Here is a 22579-nt window from a genome sequence, read left to right on the forward strand (position 1 = left end):
AAATAAAAAAAACAGACTTTTTTGTACATTTTTAATGGTTTAAGAAAAAAACAGTTTTGGTTGTGAATGCAGGCGGTTGTTTCAAACAGAGGACTCTGACCTGAAGACTTAGTCATTGTGTTTCAACTTGTAAGGAATGCAAAAACGACTGAAAAAGTAGGGGAAGGGAAGAAAACTACTGATCCGCATTTAGACATGCTTGCAGTGCAATTATCATAGTACAGTCATACCTCTACTTACGAATGCCCCCAGGTACAAAGTTTTCAGGTTACGAATTTTTTTATATGCAAATGAGTGACTCGAGATACGAAAAAGATCCAAGTTACAAAATCCCCCAAAAAGTAAATGCATTTCCTTATCCATTATTTTATTTTGAAAATATTGTCGCGGATGAATTGATTCTCACTTTAGAACATCACTACCCTCTACTGGGCTCTCATTCTATCTCATATAATGACAATAAGAGCATTCAATTGGCTGTCTCACAACCACTATCCATGTTTCAAGATTCTCTTACATACCTGTCCACCTGGACTAAATGCTCCCCTTATTAATGATTGCAATTCCACTTATTAAGCGATTAAAAACCATACAAATGCAACGTGGCACATATTTTCACACACATACACGGCACAGTTAAAAGTAAAATGTAGTACAAAGTGGACGGCTTTTGGCCTTGGTAGAACGGGCTCTTGCCGCCACGCCATCTGGCGGACAAACACGGATATTACGTCTCCCATTATAACGGCCGCAGAGGAAACTATTCAGTGGCGTTGGGCACATTTTCATATAATTATCTATTTTAAGACATAAATAAATCATTTCCTTATAATTTTCTCTCATTTGTTTCCTTTTTTTTTTTCTATCATTCCAGCAAGTTGACATCGAACGAACAGTTGAAAATATTTTACCAAGTTAAATATTGCTATCTTAAAAGTTATATCCATGGGATTAAACATACAACTATAGTACTGTATTTATGAATCTCAGCGGTACTAATTGAAAGGTCTTGAGGTACTTTAAATGTTCCCAAATTTCTTGTTCTACTTTATTCTTGCGGTTTGCCCATTTGGTCCAGTGTCACTTTGAGGAAGTCAACAAGGAGGTGATGAGGGAACCCAAAGTCCATCTGTATAATCACATATCCCTGCGTGGAAAGTAATAACACTAAGTATAACACATGCACAAAAACTGAGAAAATGACAAAATACTGTAATTTCAAATGGCCCTTACATCCCGAGGAAGGACCTCTGGGTTGTAGATGTCAAATAAGTGTGCTCCCTGCTTGTTCAACAGCCTGGTTATTTGTGATCCAAGCACTGGAACAGCAAATACAAGAGGACCACATTTCATTCAATGTACAGTAAGTAATATGAGAAAATGTGCAACATGTTGGTTTGACACAGGTCATTAGCATATCTTCACTTGAAGGTACTCAAATTGTCTTTGTCTCGTCCGATATAACAGCGAGGACAATCAAAGGCTTAGGAGTGATGCATGTTGTGAGTTACAATGGATTGTGGATGACTGGGCTCAAGTGTCGGCCAAAGCTGCATTCATGTTCCCGGAATACAAAACTCTGACTGACAGTGGAGCCTAGCATGTTACACGCCGAACTCTTTATATCAGGGTGTACATTTGACCTCAATAAAGCATTATCAAACTTACCGTAATTACTCGAATATAACGCGCACTCGAAAATAACACGCAGGTAATTTTGGGCCAAAAAAATCTGGAAAACGCAGTACAGACGCTCCCCTACTTACGAACATTCAACTTACGAACAACGGTACATACGAACATGTCTGCAAATTGCGTTTAAGTCCAAAAATGTTCGCAAGTCCAATTTTGTATTTCGCGTCTTTTTCGGAGTAGTACTTCTTTCCGCCGCTAATACCGACGCCTGGCGCTGTGAGAGCTCAGCTCACCCAGAATCTACCTTCTTCGTTGCAATGCGGAAGTGCGTGAATGTATCTCCAGTGTGCAAAGAACCTTTTTCATTTGTATCATTAAATATCTCATGCATCCAATATTGAATATGGTTGGTAAAAAGCTAAAGGCTTCTATTGAGGGAGTTGCAAGGAAGAGGCAAGCCATTTCATTTGAAACGAGTGGCAATAATAACGAAGCTTGATGCGCGTCAGAAAGTGGTGAGCGTTGCACATTCAGTACCATTTATAAACAGAAAGATCGAGCAGCAGGACCCAAATATTGAACGTTGCACAAAGTTTGCAAATCAATTGAATGATGCCATACAGTGCTACTGCATCATTTATGATGAAAAAAAGAAAACTGTGCAATCGTCATTAGGTCGCTTCTTTTGGCCAGTTTCTAATACATAAATCTATCTCTCTCTCTCTACAGTACTGTACATATTCTCTCCATTTTATTAAATGTTTTTTTTTTCAGTACAAACCAATGCGTGTTACTTATACAAGCCTTAAACATACAAATGCACTTATATAAACCTTCAATATACTTATATAGGCCTTAAACATAAATTATAATACAAAATATAGCACTAAATCAACTTACAAACAAATTCAACTTATGAACAATCGCTCGGAACCAATTGCGTTCGTAAGTTGAGGAGTGTCTGTACTCGAATATAGTGCGCACCTAAAATTTCCCGCTGACGAAAATCAGAAATCTTACCTTTTTTTCTTCGTTTCACGATTGTTTTGTTCAAAACCGGATAGAGAAATCTTCAGGTACGAGCGTGTCGAGTGTCGTGGAGTTATGCGTTTGAATTTTAGGGCAATAGATGATACACAGAGTGGACAAACATATCATGTAGACATGTTATGTTGCAATACCTTTTAGACTTCCTTGAACATTGACTACATTTCAATTGACAATACCATGTTTTAATTCAAATATCTATTGTCATTCTCAAACAAGAAAAGGAACATACAAATTGAATAAATAAATGATTTGAAGAGATGCACAATGGAAAAGACTATCACATGTAACAAGGGAATGTACTGCCCCCCGCTGGACATATTTCTAAATACAAGTACGTGCTACACTACAATGTAGTATTCTACTTTCCAGCTTATTAATGCAGGATTGTGATGTTTGTGAGGCTTGACGATCTTTAATATGCGTGTATTTTGAATTCAAAGTTGGAAATTGCACAATGTCCGTGCGTCAAAGTGAGTTTGACAATGCTTTTTTCGATCGAAAATTTGTAATTTATTTTAGTTACTGATTATAACACGCACCCCCAACTATTGGAATTAATTATATAGCAAAAATATGCGTGTTATATTCGAGTAATTACGGTAGTTTTGCTCGTGCTGTCTTTAAAAAGAACACGCTAGTGCCAAGCCTAACATACGCTAGCGGCCAGCATAGCATACGCTAGCGGCTATCATAAAATACGCTAGCCTAGTGTCATGTTAGCGCCTTATCGGACGAGGCGTCCAATGTATGGACAAAAAACAGAAAATATACCCGCAAATGAGACTGCGCCCTATCACATGGTGCGTTTTATAGGTGTGAAAATATATATATATATATTTTTTTTTTACTTCACTATTGAGTCCTAGTCGCAAGTGGAGGACAGGGCAGTGGCTTCCGCTTGTGAGTTTCAGTGTGAATTTCCACATTTTTATGAATTTCCCCCCCCAAATATTTTAAAAAAATTCCCCCACAAAAAAATCTGCGATGTAGTGAAGCCGCGAAAGTTGAAGCCTCGATATTCGAGGGATTACTGTAGTTGTAATATTCTCTGACCACGCATAATGTGTAATCATCAGTATTAGAGCACATTAGTAAGGTAAATGGGGTTCTTACATGACAACACTTTGGGGATGCCTATCTTCATCACAGCTTCTTCAATGAAATCCTGTTGTGCTTGATCTACCTAAAAAGATAAATCACTAGGGAAATCAGTTCAATTGGCTCTCATAATCCCAAATCAGACGTGTTTGTTCTTCAAGAATAAATAATCTAAAGGTCACATCCTAAATATGAACACATCAGACAGTATATTGGATGTCTTCAACTAATGCAGGGGTCCAAATGGCCAGGAAAAATCATTGAATCACTGAGTGCTTGCTAATTTAGGCAAGGACCACATCTGAAATCTGAGTTATGGATATTCTTTCTGTCAAGTTGTAACAAATTTTAATTGCTATTATTCAAGTTTCCATAAATTGTGATTAGTAATAGTTTTTTCCCCATTTTTAAATTAAAACATGATCATACATTTTGAATTTTAAATACACCTGTTAACATAGGGGTTTACCGATGTGCTTAACATAATTCAAATTTAATCCTCATTAAAAACAAGACTTTACACTTGCCAGGATGAGTTAAATATCAATTTCCCCCGAAATTAATTCATTCATTAATCTTCCATCTCGCATACCCTCACAAATAACTTGTAAAGAGGATGGCACTGGGGCAGATGGCATTGCGCGTCCACTCACAGTTCTTAGATAAAAGGTTTAAGCCTGTGTCCTTTGTGGTGTTTCCTTTCAAGTTTAAATAAAACACCCCAAGATACAACAATGACCAAAGTGGTTGTAAACATCATTGCAATTTACTTACCAGAGCATTTTGGTTTAATTCAGCCTTTAGTGTAACAACCCTGAAGAAAGAAATACATTTTTATTCGTATCTAGCATCCAAGATCGAATCAAGATTTTTATTCTTTAAATTACTAACTATAAAGTTTTGTTTCACTTGCACCCCGTTTCAGTTTAAGTAATACAGTTGTACCTCTACTTGTGAAATTAATTGGTTCCAAGACTTCGTAACTTCAAAATTTCGTAAGTAGAGGCTAAGAAATGAGAGGCTGTTTATCATTGTAGCGCACTGTCTTTTTTTGCTGCATCTCTTTCGTGTATAACGGATATCTACGAGCACTGGGCGGAGTATTGCATTATTTTTCAGTGTTTTTTCCGTCGCTCAGCGCGAATGCCGGCGCGATCGCTAATACGAGGAGTATAGTATATTACTTCTCGTTTGCTGCTCATAAGAACATCAGGGGCACTGGCTCTCCCCCCGCAACTCCTCGTGTAAGATCTCTGGTCGCAACTATGTACCTCTTTGTCATGTCTCTACGAGCACTGGGCGGAGCGTTGCATTTTTTCAGTGTTTTTTATTCCCCCTTAGTCTGTTAGCTCCCGTTCGTGGAGCGATCGCTAATTCAAGACTACTCGTTGGCAAGTGGTCGTGCGTTATCCTATTGTGAGGACATTTGTGTGCATCATTTTCGGAATATTTTGAAGGGAATACAACAGCAAACAGCCCATCGATACTAAAAGTCAGGTTGGAGGCGGGGCAAACAGCCAACCCGGCCAGGAGAAGGTATAAAAATGTAAAACAAAATTAGAATTAAGTTTAGTGTAAGGTTAGATTAAACTTATTTTTGAGTGTGTCTGCATCGTAATCCAAGTTCATTTAAATTTGTTTATATTATATTCACTATTCACCGGTGCAAAAAGTCTCCCCGCTCTTTTATGTGTCGCAGCTGTAGCTGCAGTCGAGGTTTTATAGCCATAAAATAGTTTTTGCTGAAGGCGTCACTAGGAAATGCATGGACCGCCACTGCATTTGTGTTACTTTGTTAATAGATGGCGGTTAGAAGAAATAAAACATTTTTTTTTCCAATCCAATATCCTGTTTTCTGTGTTTTTTCAGAGGGTTGGAACAAATCAATTTGTTTTTAGTTCATTTCAATGGGAAACGTTCGTTCCAGCTACGAGAATATCGACATACGAGCTCAGTCCCGGAACGAATTAAGCTCGTATCTCGAGGTACCACTGTATTTGGAAAGTTTCTTCTAACCTGAAACACACCCACTCATTCAAATTAACACCCACTTTTGCTTGCTGAAAATGGTTATGTAAACAGGAGATAGATATGAAAAAGTTGTCGCTCTCGCAATAAAGCCACGCTGGTGTGAGAACGGACCCTGAGCCTGAGTATGTCTTGTAGGTCCCCGTCTGTCTTCCAAAAACCCTCCAGAACACAAAACAAGCGCCCGGCATTGTCCATACGAGGTGGGAAAAAACTAACGTCAATACTTACTACACACCTCTGGATGAAACCGATGTATGTTAATCTTAAAAATGGTCTTACTGTGATGATTTGGCGTCAAGTAAAACATTTTTGTTGGCGTAAGAAGCAGTGACATCAGTGGTGATAAGCTGCACACACAAAAACAAAACAGAAATATGATGATATGACAAAAACATTTATCTGAGAAAATCTTTATCCTCTGTGCATTAAAACACTTGATTGATCAACCTTAGTCATCTCTAATCCAGAACAAACAACCCTAACCATGATCTAGTTGCGTGTGATGAGACAATTTATAATGATTTTCACTCATTCAATTCCGCCATTATCAGGAGAAAAAAAACTTGACGGTATTGGGCATTTTATAATATTTTGATCAGTTTTTCAATGCCCACAATACCTTGTCCTATTGCATATGCACTGAATCATTCAAAATGAATCATAAAAGATTCCATTCTTATGTAATAAGCAGTAAAAGGTAAGGGTAATCATCAATCATCAGATCTTCATGTCCATCCCAGCGAAAGTTTTTATTCATTAATTATCCATACCCCAACTATGTTCTGTAGGTGGGGGACACACTTAAATGGTTGCCAGCCAATTGCAGAGCACACTGAGATGGAAAACCTTTCATGCTAACTAAGGGCAATCTGGACAGTTTAACCAGCCTACCACACATGTTTTTGGGATGTGGGGAAAAAAATGGAGTCCCCAGACTAAACCCACCACACAGGTAAGTCAGAACCCACCAAGGGATTGAAACCTCGATGTCGGAACTTTTTTTTTAAAGAATGCAATTTTAAATTGTGTAATAGAGAAAAATGTAAATAAAACCCAGTATTTTCAGCAAGTGACCACCAACATTTAAATAATGCCAATACTATTTTAACCAATCAAATGTCAGTATCCCGAATTGACCGCCCTTCCCTGTTATTTCAATTATATCCATGACCACACGCACCCTCACACGGTTATGCATGCAAATGATATTAAGGATGGCTATAACTGACATCACAAAATGGCTGCACCCATAAGTATTGTCCTTTTTTTGTATTTAAACACATTACCTTTACCAGAGGTCAAAGAAATTTGTGGTTGGCACACTTGAATACAACCATATTTTACATGCTCATTTATAGTGTGTTGTCTTTCATGTTAAACCAATATTATTATACTACTATGACAATGTCACTAATGTGGGGCAACAGTGGTCATAAAGGTCTTGCAAACCTCCGATTATGGGATTTTATTAACTTATCAAGTCTACATGGTAGTGAGTGGCATAGATGTGACATTAATGCACTTTTGTCATAACTGCTTTGAAAAATCATGCTCCAATTCTTTCGATGTACAAACTCGTTCCTAAAAGATATTTTTGGGACTACTTCTTTCTTTATGAGCTTAAAGATGTAGTTAGGTCATTTTGATTGTTTATTTTCTTCTAAATATAGTGGAACCTCTACTTACGAATTTAAAGCGTAAACCGTAGTTTTGTAAATTGGATTTTTTTTTGTAAAAAGAGACGCTTTTTTGTTCTAATTTGTCTTTTCGAAGACTCTAATCCTACACCCGAAACACTTTAAAAATGATAAAAGTACACCATTTCAGTATGAAACAAGTGTGAAACATGAAAAATAGAAAAAAGAAAAGAACATTTATTATTAATTTAAATTAATAAGACATTTTCTACTGGGGGGATGAGCGAGTGCGCAAGTGAGGGAGGAGGAGGAGGCAAGCTTTTGGTACCTGAGTAAACACACACGTGTGAATACACAACTTAAAATTGTTACATTTGGTAAAATCTAGATTCAATGACTTCATAATTTTCCGTAAGTGCGCAATTTGTACGTTGTCAAGCTGGGCGGTATTTTTAAAAAATTGTATAAATATTGTATATTTATTTAAACGTATTACACTTCTATGTGGTCATTAGGTATACACTGACGGCAAATGCTCAATGATCTGTTCTAAAAAGTATGATTGTCAGTAAAGTATAACTATGTGAATGCATTTAATGAAAGTAGTGTGTGATTTTCACATTTTTAGGAACTTACAAAGAAAAAAAAATACCCCAGAAAAAAACGCGATGTAGTGAAACCCCGAAAGATGAAGCCACGATATTCGAGGGATTACTGTACACGCTGTAAAATTTGCAAATGACACATCTCTAAGGGGGCGGCCCGGTCGTGCAAGTTAGTGCGGTGGCCTCACAGCTCTGGGGTCCTCGGTTCAAATCCAGGTCATGTCCATCTGTGTGGAGTTTGTATGTTCTACCTGGACCTGCATGGGTTTCCTCCGGGTACTCCGGTTTCCTCTCAAAAACATGCATGGCAGGATGATTAGACACTCTAAATTGCCCCTAGGTATGGGTGTGTGTGCATGGTTGTCTGTCTCCTTGTGCCCTGCGATTGACCGACCACCGATTCAGGGTGTCCCCTGCCTCTGGCGCGGAGTCAGCTGGGATAGGCTCCAGCACCTCCCGCCACTCTAATGAGGATAAAGCGGTTCAGAAAATGAGATGAAAGATCAGATGAGACACATCTCTAAGTGTGTCTGATAAAGGAAGAGGAGGTAGAATTTATAAACTCCTCATAGACAGCATTAACACCATAGAAATGCCAATCTGTGTCTCCTACATTTATGATTCAGGAGATATTATCTACATGTTAAAAAAACAAGAGTGAAAATAATTCCTACACCTTCAGGGGTTAATAAATTTGAAAGTAACTTATTGAAAATGTTTACAGTCTTTTTTATTGTAGATCTATCTTATTAAAACTTACTGTCTGAAAGAATAGAATGCCTTGATTTCCCCAGCAGAGTTCACCAGAGACCTCAACCCAGACAGCTGTCCCAAATGTGGAGGTGTTTAGAAAGGGCACTGAAGAGCTCCACACATGTATTTCTGGAAAACTGGTTTCTATGGTAAACTTGACACACAAGCACACAAATATTATTATATATTTGTTATATAAAGAATTGGGAGAAAATCAAAATGTTCATAAGCATGCTTTTATTTGTTGGTTTTTGGGAGTGGGCAGTAAATTGAATACTTTACCTTTCTAAAAAAATCTGGCATGGTTGTAGAAAGATTTGTCTTGAAAAGTTCCTGAAATCACATTCATGAGCATTCTGAAAGTTATTTCACACAATTTTAGTATAATTTGAATGTAGATCAGAGATCTTAATTCTGAAGTATTTGTTTACGATTAACTCTGTTCCTGTGATGTTGAGTCGGAAGCGACCATCATTGTGGGCAGCTGTCATTATAGGGTTTAAGACTTCATCTAAAGGAAACAACATGTTTTTGCGTTAATGTTTGCACAACAGTACTGCAAGTAATCGTTGAGTGTGTTTATGTATGCATTTTGGGGGAAATAGTTGTCCCACAGACTAGTGGTGTCCTTTAGTAACTGGGTGTAGCAGGCAAACGTTTTGATTGGAATCTGTTGCAAATAGCTCCATGAATATAAAATATGACTAGAAGTAATTTACATAAAACAGGAGGAGCTCAGACTGTTTGGGTTGTTAGCTCATGAGTGAAACCTACCAACAGCGCTAATCGGCATGAACATGGATCATGGTTATCTGTCAATATGTGTGCCCTATGGCTGAATGGCGTACAGTCTAGGGCGGGGGTTGGCAACCCTCAGTTCTGAAGCCTCTGAGGCACTTTAGCGCTGCCCTCTGGCGCTTTTGAAAAAAATGTTTGAAAATGGGGTAGAGAAATGTTTTTTTTTTGTTTTAAAATGGTTTCTGTAGGTGGACAAACATGACAAAAAATTTTTTTAACATTTTCCAATGCTGTAAGAATGTGTAGAATAAATCTTACATATCAACATAATGAAGGGGCACGTTATGCATGTTCGATTTTGTTGTGGTTTTGTGGAGTCCTCAAAATAAAAATGACATCTAAAACTATTTACCATATTTACTCGCATATTAGCTGCCCGCGCGTATAAGCGGCACCCTTAAATTCGGCTTAAAATTGTTGAATTTTACAATTTCTCACATATAAGCCGACCCTGATTCCCAATTTTCACCTCCATATTCAAGGTTTTAATAGGGAGTACAAATGGTACAAATGTTTTACTTTGAAGAGAAAATCATCACACATGGCATTTCTGAGATACTGTATGAATTAAAAGCACATTATTAGGGTCAATATCGTAAGGAAGTTAATATGCCTGTCTGTGTAAATGCAAAATATCAAATTATTCAATTTAAAAAAATAAATAAGTCTATCTGGATGAGAACCTGATGCTTTCTAATTACAGAAATTACAATTTTCTTACCAGAAATTTAAGATGTTGTGGCAGCCATATTGCTTCTAATGTCAAAATATCTAAATTCTTTCGATTATTCATATTACTCCAACAGTTGTCACTTTCGAACAAGAAATACAAAATAAAAACAAAGTCGAATTTTGTTTTATTTCAAAATCAAGGCTCCTCGCGTCTGGCCAGTCAGAGCACGTTTAACGAGGTTTAGACGGTAGCCCCCAAGGTAAGATGGCCGTGCCCCGACCTGTGTAAGATGGCCATGCCCCGAGCGAGCAGTGACTGTTACGTAATTCTTTTCACGTTTTATGCAAGATACGTACGTTTTTTTTCTTGAATTTCATTCATAGACGTCAAAATATAATCAGTACCCTTGATTGTCGTCATCTTTTTTTGGCATATAGCCGAGAAAATACGGTAAGTCTTAAACTTGTCGATTTGAGTCTGCCCACTGATACACCTATTACTGGAGCATATGCTGAGATGTGTTGATATAACACCTACTGCCATATCAACCTTTAAAATGTGGTTACCCTTGAGGTATTTGCAACATATCCTTGCATTTGGACATGATGCTGACCTGAGATCCAAAAGTAAAGCATTCTATTTTCAGTCAGTTGATGAGGGTTGAATGCTGACTCATCAATGACCACTGTAGTGTTTTTGTAGTTTGTTAAGCCCTGTAAAGAAAGAGCAAAAAGTGAAACAAAGCTTAAACTGTTGTGTTTTGAAAAAATTACAAACTTGCTATATTTACTACATTATTCAATGCTACATAGTTCTACCTACTACTGGATGATTCATTTCAGCTTCAATTGTTCATTGATAAACATCGCAATGCACTTTTACCTAAATCATCCCCCTCACACACACATCCCAGAAAATGAATGCATATACATACAGTTGTGGTCAAAAGTTTACATACACTTGTGAAGAACATAATGTCATGGCCCTCTTGAGTTTCCGGTTATTTGTACAACTCTGATTTTTCTCTGATAGAATGATTGGAACAGATACTTCTTTATCACTAAAAAACATTCATGATGTTTGGTTCTTTAATGACTTTATTATGGGTTAACAGAAAAAGTGATCAAATCTGCTGGGTCAAAAATATACATAGAGCAACACGAATTAGCAATTTTGGTGACTTAGAAAGTTGTGTCAGTGAAATGAGATTCATAGCATGGCCTCTTAACTTCTTGTGAGTGATTATGAGTGACTACAGCTGGTGACTTCTCTGAGGCCATTTAAATAGGGCTCATTGGATGCAAACGCTACAATGGGAAAGTCAAAGGAGCTCCGCATGGATCTGAAAAAGCGAATCCTTGACTTGAACAAGTCAGGAAAGTCACTTGGAGCCATTTCAAAGCAGCTGCAGGTCCCAAGAGCAACAGTGCAAACAATTGTTTGTAAGTATAAAGTGCATGGCACTGTTTTTTCACTGCCACGATCAGGAAGAAAACGCAAGCTATCACATGCTGCTGAGAGAAAATTGGTCAGGAGGGTGAAGATTCAACCGAGAATCACCAAAAAGCAGATTTGCCAAGAATTAGAAGCTGCTGGAACACAGGTGTCAGTGTCCACAGTCAAGTGTGTTTTGCATCTCCATGGACTGAGGCTGCCGTGTAAGAAGGAAGCCCTTGCTCCAAAAGCGGCACTTTAATGCTCGACTGAAGTTTGCTGCTGATCACATGGACAAAGATAAGACCTTCTAGAGGAAAGTTCTGTGGTCAGACGAAACAAAAATCGAGCTGTTTGGCCACAATGCCCAGCAATATGTTTGGAGGAGAAAAGGTAAGGCCTTTAACCCCAAGTACACCATGCCTACCGTCAAGCACGGAGGTGGTAGTATTATGCTGTGGGGCTGTTTTCTGCCAATGGAACTGGTGCTTTACAGAGAGTAAATGGGATAATGAAGGAGGATTACCTTCGAAGAACAACTTGGGCACCAATCTTCTGAGAACCTTCTATAGAACCACTGTAGAGAGCATCCTGGCGTACGGCATCACAGTGTGGTACGCTGGAAGCACGGCAGCAGACAAAAAGGCCATGCAGAAAGTGATTAACACTGCCCAGAGGATTGTCGGCTGCTCTCTGCCCTCACTTGAAGACATTGCCAGCACTCGTTACCTCAGCAGAGCCAAGAACATCATAGGGGCCCCTTACCACCCTGGTCACAATCTGTTCCAGCTGCTGCCCTCTGGCAGACGCTATAGGCTTAAGGACAGTTTTTTCCCCACATCCATCAGAAATCTAACCTCGCGCTAACATAACACACATTCCCCTCTGCGGTATATGAACAGATGTTTGGTTGGTGATCTGCCTCCTACTAGCTGACTGAGGAAAGGTAAGTGGAAGACAGTGAGAGGTAAGCGAGAGGTAAGCGACCTGTATCCTCAACAGCGGAATGACAAATTACAAGTCCGTAACTTACACTTATTAGGTCTTTTGCCGATTAAACGTAGCTTATGGAGAAGCACCATCCATTTCGTCACACGCAGTTTCTGCGTGTGAGGACAAGTAGGCTTTTGTGTTGTGATAATGACGACAGGGCCTATGTCCGATTATTATTATTATTATAACCTAAAGTCATCAGCCCAAAGATTGGGTCTTGGGCGCAGTTGGGTGTTTCAACAGGACAATGACCCCAAACACACATCAAAAGTGGTAATGGAATGGCTAAATCAGGCTAGAATTAAGGTTTTCAAATGGCCTTCCCAAAGTCCTGACTTAAACCCCATTGAGAACTTGTGGACAATGCTGAAGAAACAAGTCCATGTCAGAAAGCCATCAAATTTAACTGAACTGCACCAATTCTCTCAAGAGGAGTGGTCAAAGATTCAACCAGAAACTTGCCAGAAGCTTGTGGATGGCTACCAAAAGCACCTAATTGAAGTGAAAATGGCCAAGGGACATGTTACCAAATATTAGCCTTGCTGTATGTATATTTTTGACCCAGCAAATTTGATCACTTTTGTCTGTTCACCCATAATAAAGTCATAAAAGAACCAAACTTCATGAATGTTTTTTGTGACAAAGAAGTATCTGTTTCAATCTCTCTATCAGAGAAATATCAGAGTTGTAGAAATAACTGGAAACTCAAGAGAGCTATGACATTGTTATTCACAAGTGTATGTAAACTTTTGACCACACCTGTATATACATATACAGTCATGCCTCTACTTACTAAATTAAATGGTTCCAGAACTTTTTTCGTAACTTGAACATTTCCTAAGTAGAGCAGTACTTTATACGTAAATTCTCTAATTCGTTCCACGGTCCTCGCACAACTACCAACTAAACCATTTAAAGTTGGTCAACATGTGCCAATTTTGTAAGAAAAATGTGAGAAACACAAAAATGAGAGGAAATGACAATGAAATTAATTATTAATGTCACAAAATGAATAAGTATATATACAAAATCTACCCGTGTTGAAATGCATGGGAACAAGAGAAAGCTCCCGGGATGCAACATAGAGATACTAGCACACAAACAGAACACACATTTAATAAACACAGCATTAAGAATTCAAACATTAATCAACAACCAACATTAACGTTTTATGATTTCTCTGAAATGTCATTTTACACCCATTTTATAAGTCACAACTGGTTCTTACCTGCTTCTGCAGTGCTGGTTGACGAACATTTTGAAAAAAAATACTAAAGAGGGTTGCCTTTAACGACTTTTAATAATGTTTCTAACATGCACAAGACAAACGTTGTCAAAGTGGGCACGACTTGTGAACACTTTCAGGATGTTTTTTCCACGACATCGGAAAGTTTGTTCCTCCCCCATTTTTTTCTTATTTGTGCTGTTGCAATGGTGGCTGCTTCCTCCTCGGCTGCCTTCTCGTTGAATTCCTCATGTATTGCCGAGCGTTGCATTTACTGAAAATCTGTCTTAGTGCACAATGACCAACTCCCTCATCAACATCTGTATTACTGACCACACGGCCCACCGCCTGCCCACGAAATACAATTTCGCCCACCGAAGGCAGCGGTTCAGGTCGAGGCACTCTGCCCCAGCTTTGCCAAGCATAAATAAGTTTAAGCACACAATGGGTTAAAGAAAATGGACGGTTGTTGTGAGACAGCCAATGAGAGCCCAGTATATGGTGGAGTGAGCTTCTAAAGCGAGAATCAATGGATCCGCGACAATATTTTCAAAATAAAATAACGGATAAGGAATGCATGTACTTTTTGGGGGTTTTCGTAACTTGGATATTTTTCTTATCATGAGCCAATCATTTGCATATAAAAAGGTTTTGTAACCTGGAAATTTCGCATCTAGAGGCATTTGTAAGTAGAGGTATGACTGTATACGTATTTCTTTTGTTTTATCAGCATCGGATGCGTGGGTTATTCCACTGGATGGTGGTGTGATTGTGAGTTGAAATGGTTGTCTCTATCTGTACCCTATGACTGACTGTCGACAAGTCTAACATGTTGTTTAACTTTTGTCCAAATCCAGCTAGGACAGGATCCAGCGCCCTGCGACCCTGACAATGATAAGTGGTGTCAAAAATTAATGAAGCAATATAAGATAGTAAACATACTTTAATTAAATAATTATTTAAGTATTATTTAAGTAATCATTCAATTTCTTTATTATGACTTCTGTATGGCAATATGGAGCATTCTTAATTCCCTTACCTGGTTAAATGTGATGCATGTGATAATAAACAATATTGTTTACCTTGTGGTATGACTCTATGTAGTTAGCAGTGATGGTGGGTGTCGTGGTCAGACTGATATCTACACTGATGTCTCCATCACTTAGGAATTGCTCTGAAAATGCATGAAGAGGATACATCATCAAAGAGATAGAAGTCAACTAAAGGTAACTTCTCTAGTTCAACACTTACTGATTTTAACAAAGTAACAGCGGAGGAACAAATCAGATATGCGCGGTTATGTACTCAAATGTATAATCTCACCAGCCTATAACCTTTTTGACTTTATGCACTCCGATCATTTATCTTGTTTCTATTATCACTCAAATTCCATATGCATTCACACTTATATTTTACTTTTGATACTTAATCCTTGTATTTGCTTTTCAGCACAAGGGCTAATTTGTTCTGCAAATTCCACATTTAACTTAGGACTCATAATTCTTTCTTGTTAGCTGTGGTTGTCTAGGGTTTGAAAAGGAGGCAGGGAATATTCCAGCTCTGGTCTGGGGGGCTGCTACCATAAGAAAAGATTCTACCATTGTTCTCAAGCCCCTTAGTGATGAGAAAGTTTAATTGTCAAGACTAGCTAGCCACGGAAAACAACTCCATATTTGGAAGTTACTTCTAAACTTAGACATGCCCACTATTATTCAAATTAATGCCCACTTTTGCCTGCTGGAAAGAAGATATATAATGGAGTCAGATGTCAAGTCGGTGTGCTTCTTGCAATAAAGCCTCTGCTGAGGTGCCTGCATCACCCTTAGCTTTAGTTTTTGTTCTTGTCTCCGTCTATCTTCAAATCCGTTGTAGGTACGAGGTCAAGACACAATGCTAAGAGCGCCCAGGTGCGATATAACCAGGGCCCTACAGGAGGGATCAAAATTTGCTAGCACCATTGTTAGTGTTTCATATATAATAACGCAACAGCTTGGGGAGGCTATGGAATTTGTATCTATCCAAGTGTGTTTGCCATCCTCAGGTTGTAGTTAAAAGTGATTTTTTAAATACCTTTCCACATTCACAATCACCTTATACCATACTACCCTGAGTACGCCCAATTTCGGAAAATAATCAGCACTTGCTAAGTACTTGGATGTGGATGGGAATTCAAGGTGCTGTAACCTTTTTGGTAAATGTAAATATGAATACAAAGAGAGAACTAGCAGACTTAGTACATCATCTTACGTTTGTTTTAGCCCGTCTCCACACCCATTCACACTCCCCTTACGCCCACAAACCGAGCCCAATAAAGGCCTAGGCCAGAGGTGGGCAAACTATTCCATAAAGGGCCGCAGTGGGTGCGTTTTTTCATTCCAACCCATAACGAGGACACCTTTTTACCAATGTGGTGTCCTACAAGTGCAATCAGTGGATTGCAGTCAGGTGCTTCTTGTTTTCTGCAGAAATCTCATTGTTCAAAGTGTCTGTGCTGGATTGGTTGGAACTAAATCCTGCACCCACAGAGGCCCTCGAGGACCGGGTTGCCCACCCCTGGCCTAGGCACCCAGCACCCCCCTGCATAGTAACCAATTTTGAAAACCTGCACTTGATGGTGAAAAAAAATGCCATGCACATTCTTACTGCTTTGAATAAAGTGTGCGTTTGTTGGGTTGCCGAAAAATTGTCCAAAGAGCTTATAATTGACTGAATGAATTAATTAATGTCATTAAGTAACATAAGTGAACCCACCTGCTCTTTCCTGTATGAAGTCAGCTAATATGTTTGCCACTTTGTTGATCTCCTTGCAAATCTATATGTGAAGAAGAAGAATAACTAAACAACATTCAAAATATTGATGATCATATCAGTATTAAAAGATTAAATTTAGTACCTGTCCCTTGACAACTAGTTTGACGGTGAATGTGATGAAGTCAGTGAAGAGCTTCTTAAGCCAGTTTGGTCTTTATAAAAAAAAAGCCACACAGTGTAAATAATCTTCAAACAGTATTTACACTATTTTTGGACGACAAACCCTATTTTAACAAGAATTGCACAATTAATTAGAAAAAAAAAATCATACACCCAAGGAGAATAAGATTTGCAGAAGAAAACCTGATTTCTTTACTTTGAACTCACAATTAGGGTTTTTATAAAATTTAAATTTTAAAAAACATCATGTCAGTTAAAAAAAAAGATAAAAATAATTAGTCTGTGATTTTTGTAATAATGTTGATATAAAAAATCTGGCAAAATCCTGATATTCTTTCATTTTTATTTGATTTCACATCTTTATTTACTGTAATTGTAACCTGTGCTGGGTAAAGTATTTTGCATTTTAAATTGTGTTTTTGCAAACCTTGCAATGCAGGTGACCCAACCATGCAATGGAGGTTGAAGAGCAAAGAAAAAATGGAAAGGATGTCCAGCAGATTAGATTGATAAAGGACAGCACAGCTAAATGCAGAGGCCAGCAATGTACAAGGAAGATGGAAGAATTATTTTAAGGAATTAATGAATGAGGAAAATGAGAGAACCAAAGCGCACACACAAGGTAACAGAGGCACCTGTCCTCAGTTCAAAACCCAGGTCACGTTGTGGAGTTTGCATGTTCTCCCCGGGCCTGCGTGGCTTTCCTCCGGGTACTCCGAAGTCCTCCCACATTCCAAAAACATGCATGGCAGGCATCTGATTAGACACTCTAAATTGCCCCTAGGTATGGGTGTGAGTGTACATGGTTGCCCGTCTCCTTTTGCCCTGCGATCGGCTGGCCACTGATTCAGGGTGTCCCACGCCTCTGGCCCGAGGTCAGCTGGGATAGACTCCAGCACCCCCCACAACCCTAGTGAGGATAAAGCGTTTCGGAAAATGAGATGAGATGAGAGATCCTAGAAAGGTACTCAATGCCCGAGGAATGGAGTAGAAGAGTACGGGTGTCCGTCCATCTTCAAGAGGAACTAACTCACTCTTTGTCACCCTCCAGGTGCAAACGCAGCTTGTCAAAGTTAAAGGAACAAGATGATGTATCTGCTGCTACCTTCCCTTGACCACAATCTGAGAGAAAATATTAACATTTTTTTACATGAATTAAATACATATTGAAGCGGGATTGTCACACATTGAGCTGTTTTTGTTTTCAAATATAATTGATACAAAAAAATGAAATACTTACAAAGTTTAGTGTTGATTCCAAGATCAATCTGGAACTCCATCTCAAAATTAATTGACTGAGCAACATTGAAGCTAGACAAAAAATATATATATATTGCAGTATTAAGAGAACATTTCAATAGTATTCATGTGTCATTCAGTGCATATAAGAGTATTTGCTTCTGTTAACTAATCATTTCATTCATTTTCCATACAGCATATCTTCTCAAGGGTCATGGGGGTTCTGCAGACTACCCCAGAAAAATGGGAACACCCTGAATTGATGGCTAGCCAATCAGAGGGCACAAGGAGACAGGCAACCATCTATGCTCATACCCAGGGGCAATTTAGAGTGTCCAACCAAGCCTATGCTGCATGTTGTTGGGATGTGGCAGGAAACTGGAAGAACCAGAAAAAAACACAAGCCTGGGGAAAACATACAAACTCCCCACTGGAACGTCGTACCTGGGATTGAACCTTCGATCTCAGGACTATGATCCCGACATGCCTATTGCGCCACTATTGCGTTTGAGAACATAGCATCTTTGATTTGTGTTTTATTGGGCATCCAGTTTTACTATAATCACTATTTCAATTTAAATATCACGCAGTAATACCTCGACATACGAGTACCCCGACATACGAGGAATTTGAGATACGAGTAAAATTCCGAGGAAATATTTACCTTGAGATACAAGACAAATTTTGATGTACGAGCATACAGCCAGGTGGCCGACGCGAGAGACTGCTTTATGATTTCACCGCACTCTCTCTCGCCGCATCTCCTCAGCGCAAAGATCTCCACTGGGCGGAGTGTTGCATTTTTTCAGTTTTTTTGCGTTAGTCAGTGCAGAATTAAGGGAAACACAATGGATCCAAAGCAAGCCGGTGCAATGAAGGGTAGTGCGAAGAAAAGGCGTATGATGATAATCGATATTAAGCACAAAATGATAAAAAAAACATGAGTAGTGTACGGGTCACTGAGCTGGCTCACCAATAGGTATGGAGAAGCAGGAAGTTGGCCCTGAAAGCTGTGGTGGAATACATGAACCTTTTTGCCTTGGTTATTGCATAAGAAGGTTTAAATTTAGTGTAACGTAAGATTAAAACTTTTTGTAAATATGTGTATAGGAATCTAAGTTCATTTAAGTTAAATTTATGTTACGTTACGAGCGCATCCGTCAAGTGACTCATTCTCTCTCTATCTCTCTTTCTCTCTCTCTCCCATCCACGAACTCCCCGTTGTATAAAATAATCCCTCATTTTATTATTAAACATCATAACCACTAGTTATTTGGTACTCTGTTAGTAGATGGTGAATTGCAACCAATAAAAATGTTTTTCCATTGTAATATCCTGTTTTTTGGTGTTTTTTTAGAGGGTGGGAACAAATTAATTTGTATTTTCTATGGGAAACGTTGATTTGAGATGCGAGTAAATCGACATACGAGCTCAGTCCCGGAACGCATTAGGCTCGTATCTCAAGATACCACTGTATTGTATTGATGTATTTTATTTTCCAGTCACACAGCAGCAAGCGCAGCCCGGTGGAGCGAGTGGTTAGCGCATCGGCATCACAGGTCTGGGGTCCTGGGTTCAAATCCAGGTCATGTCTACCTGTGTGTAGTTTGCATGTTCTCCCCGGGCCTGCGTGGGTTTCCTCCGGGTACTCCAGTTTCCTCCACATTCCAAAAACATGCATGGTAGGCTGATTGGACACTCTAAATTGCTCCTAAGTATGGGTGTGAGTGTGCAAGGTTGTCCGTCTCCTTGTACCCTGTGATCGGGTGGCCACCAATTCAGGCTGTCCCCCGCCTCTGGCCCGGAGTCAGCTGGCATATGCTCCAGCACCCCCCGTGACCCTAATGAGGATAAAGCGGTTCAGAAAATGAGATGAGATGAAATGAGACTTACAGCAAGCTACCATATCCGTAGTGGATGGTCCCAATGAAGGCTGCTGATACATTGTTTATCTCAATGGTGATGCCTTCACCCGCAAGAAGCTCAAAGGAGCTCTGGCCAATTGTCAGGTTGTGAATCTCCAAACTAGTGGAAGAGTTGGAAACAGCTAGATATAAAAGCATTTCCTTGTCCAACTGTGTTGGTACATGCATTTACTCACTCCTGAAGGCCGTATGAGATGTTACCCAAGAAGGGCACTGTCTTTATTGCATTTACATCTGGATATCTGGCATGCTGGAATGCTGCCTCTATCACTTTGGTGGTTTTTTCATTCACTGCATATAAACGTGAGATTTGTTTAGTCATGGAAACATATCATGCATCATTCACAAATTAGAAGAAAAATGGGATTTTCCAGTTACACATCAAGAATTGAACTAAAACTCTGTCAACTAAGTTAGCAGCCATTTGGCATTGAATAAAACTCTTTGATCAAGTTTTGTATTGTTTACCTGCCTTGTGTTATTATACAACAAAAAGGGCAAAAAGACACCAGAAGATAAAAAAGTGATCACAAACTCACACACAACTGCTGCTGGGTAGGTGAGACGGCACACTGCTCCAGTGAATCTGTAAGCCGAGGTGGAATCCTGCAGGCAACCTTGTGATGATCCATACATAGATAATAGGAGTAACACGAGTGACAGTGGAGAAATGCCAAAAGACATTTTGCAAGGCAAAAGCGTACCAATCTCTTTGGGAACACTGTTTGTATGGTTCCCTGTAACGACACACACGGGCACATAAATTGGTTCCAGCCTCACTTTGACTCTATAATCAAAACATTCCATAACCTGTACTGAACCTCCTGCAGTTCTTACATTTCAACCCACTTGCGATCTTGCTACACAATGTTTGAGATGCTGAACTTTGAACGTAAAAGTACAGAGGGGGAAAATGTAAACAATCATCCAGTTTTACAAATGTGTGATGCAAATCTGAATGAATCACTTGATAAAAATGCAAACTTTTGTTGGTCATTGTTTGCATTGGAGATTAGCACCAAGTAGAAAGGAGAGTGATAGTAACCCAATTACAATTTGTCTAAAAGAATCAGATAGCTCTCGCCTTGCTTCATTATGCTTTGCAGTGATTAATAATGTCAATGTGTAGGAAATAAATCTTTTACCCTCTACAATTTTCATCTGCCCACACTTTTCCTACTAGGTTTAAAACAGTCAAAAATATGATAATTTCCCATCGGACAATGAAGTGAAATACTGGAGACCATTCCAACACAAACAAGCTATAAACTAGAAGAAAGCCTTTTTTGGACCTGCTCACTTTTATTTGTACTTCTTGTAGGTAACTGATTGACAGCACAGGCTTGTATAATATAGCTCCGTCCACTTATGTTTGTTTTGTGTTTTTGCTGCTTTTCTGTCTTGATGATTTGATTTGGTGATTCTTATTGATCCCATTTACTTTGCTTTGTACTTTGTGCTTTTGCTTTGTTGTTCTGCGGCTTTTGCAAATGAAATGTCTGACTTGTAACTATGTGTTTGTTTGTTTTATCTTCTGTATCTGCATTCCCCCTTCTTGCTACTGTCACAATGAAATTTCCCGAATACGGGATGAATAAAGTTATTCAATCCAAACCAATTTTGGGAAACTGATTGTTGGAATAATCCTTAGGTATTTCCAAATTCACAATAAAAGAGGCATCTGAAGTCACATCTTTGCTTAATTATTGCAAGAAGAGAATACATCCATCCGCGACTCCGGTCAGGATAATTCTAACAACTCGAGGTCTCTCTCTTGTGAACCCATCCTGCCCAAGGCCATTCCCAGTCCTCTTGATGCGAACCACAGTCCTTACTTTTGCAAGAGATGCATTAAAGTGCCCTTTGTATTAATGTCAATAACTCTTCGTTGCAAGTACATATAATATAATAATATTGATACACATCTATAATAATGATAAACCTAACACTGATGTAGCACCACCTAGTGGGAGTACCATATTCCATGGTCTGTGAAGTACAGTCTACAGATAATTACTGGACATAATGTACAGTAAAGTTTGTTCACCCTTTGGAATTTCTTAACGTTTAGCATTACTTGGAGATAAAATGTATTTTCAACTTCATACAAATAATGCAGGGGCGGCCCGGTGCCGCGAGTGGTTGGCGCGTCGGCCTCACAGCGGGGTACCTGGGTTCAAATGCAGGTCAGTCCACCTGTGTGGAGTTTGCATGTTCTCCCCGGGCCTGTGTGGTTTTTCTCTGGGTACTCGGGTTTCCTCCCACATTCTAAAGACATGCATGGTAGGCTGATTGGACACTCTAAATTGCCCTTAGGTATGACTGTGAGCATGAATGGTTGTTTGTCTCCGTGTGCCCTGCGATTGGCTGGCCACCAACTCAGGGGGTGCACTGCCTCTGCCCCCAAGTTAGCTGGGATAAGCTCCAGCAGTCCCCGCGACCCTAGTGAGGATAAAGTGGTTCAGAAAATGAGATAAATCACGACGGCCGCAAAGATTTGTTTTAATCTTTTATGTTTACACAATTTTAATTATTCACTAATTTATTTTCTG

General features: G+C 39.1%; 1 protein-coding gene and 1 long non-coding RNA gene across 5 annotated transcripts; one reads left to right on the forward strand and one right to left on the reverse strand.

Moving 5' to 3' along the window:
• Positions 1–23: 23 nt before the first annotated feature.
• Positions 24–21290, reverse strand: cetp (cholesteryl ester transfer protein, plasma). 4 transcript variants are annotated; one of them, XM_077597242.1, is made up of 18 exons: positions 21173–21290; positions 20567–20764; positions 20204–20318; positions 19996–20127; positions 18104–18174; positions 17898–17985; positions 16826–16895; positions 16684–16744; positions 15015–15106; positions 10894–10993; positions 9241–9320; positions 9092–9142; positions 8817–8963; positions 6094–6161; positions 4558–4597; positions 3799–3868; positions 1234–1319; positions 24–1147 (listed from the first exon to the last, which is right to left on the reverse strand). In XM_077597242.1, the coding sequence occupies exons 1-18, from the start codon at positions 21186–21188 to the stop codon at positions 1049–1051; spliced, it is 1584 nt and encodes a 527-aa protein (XP_077453368.1). In that variant the 5' UTR covers positions 21189–21290; the 3' UTR covers positions 24–1048. The 4 variants fall into 4 exon arrangements, 3 of the variants coding, with proteins under 3 accessions (XP_077453368.1, XP_077453369.1, XP_077453367.1); XM_077597243.1 differs by lacking the exon at positions 21173–21290 and adding an exon at positions 20865–20877; XM_077597241.1 differs by lacking the exon at positions 21173–21290 and having other exon boundaries at positions 20567–20851.
• On the forward strand, positions 14377–17957 carry LOC144071821 (uncharacterized). Its single transcript, XR_013299741.1, has 3 exons — positions 14377–15158; positions 17303–17485; positions 17648–17957. It is a non-coding gene; the product is annotated as an uncharacterized LOC144071821 (long non-coding RNA).
• Positions 21291–22579: the final 1289 nt, after the last annotated feature.

This window comes from Stigmatopora argus, chromosome 3 (genome assembly GCF_051989625.1).
Source record: "Stigmatopora argus isolate UIUO_Sarg chromosome 3, RoL_Sarg_1.0, whole genome shotgun sequence".
Taxonomy (NCBI): domain Eukaryota; kingdom Metazoa; phylum Chordata; class Actinopteri; order Syngnathiformes; family Syngnathidae; genus Stigmatopora; species Stigmatopora argus.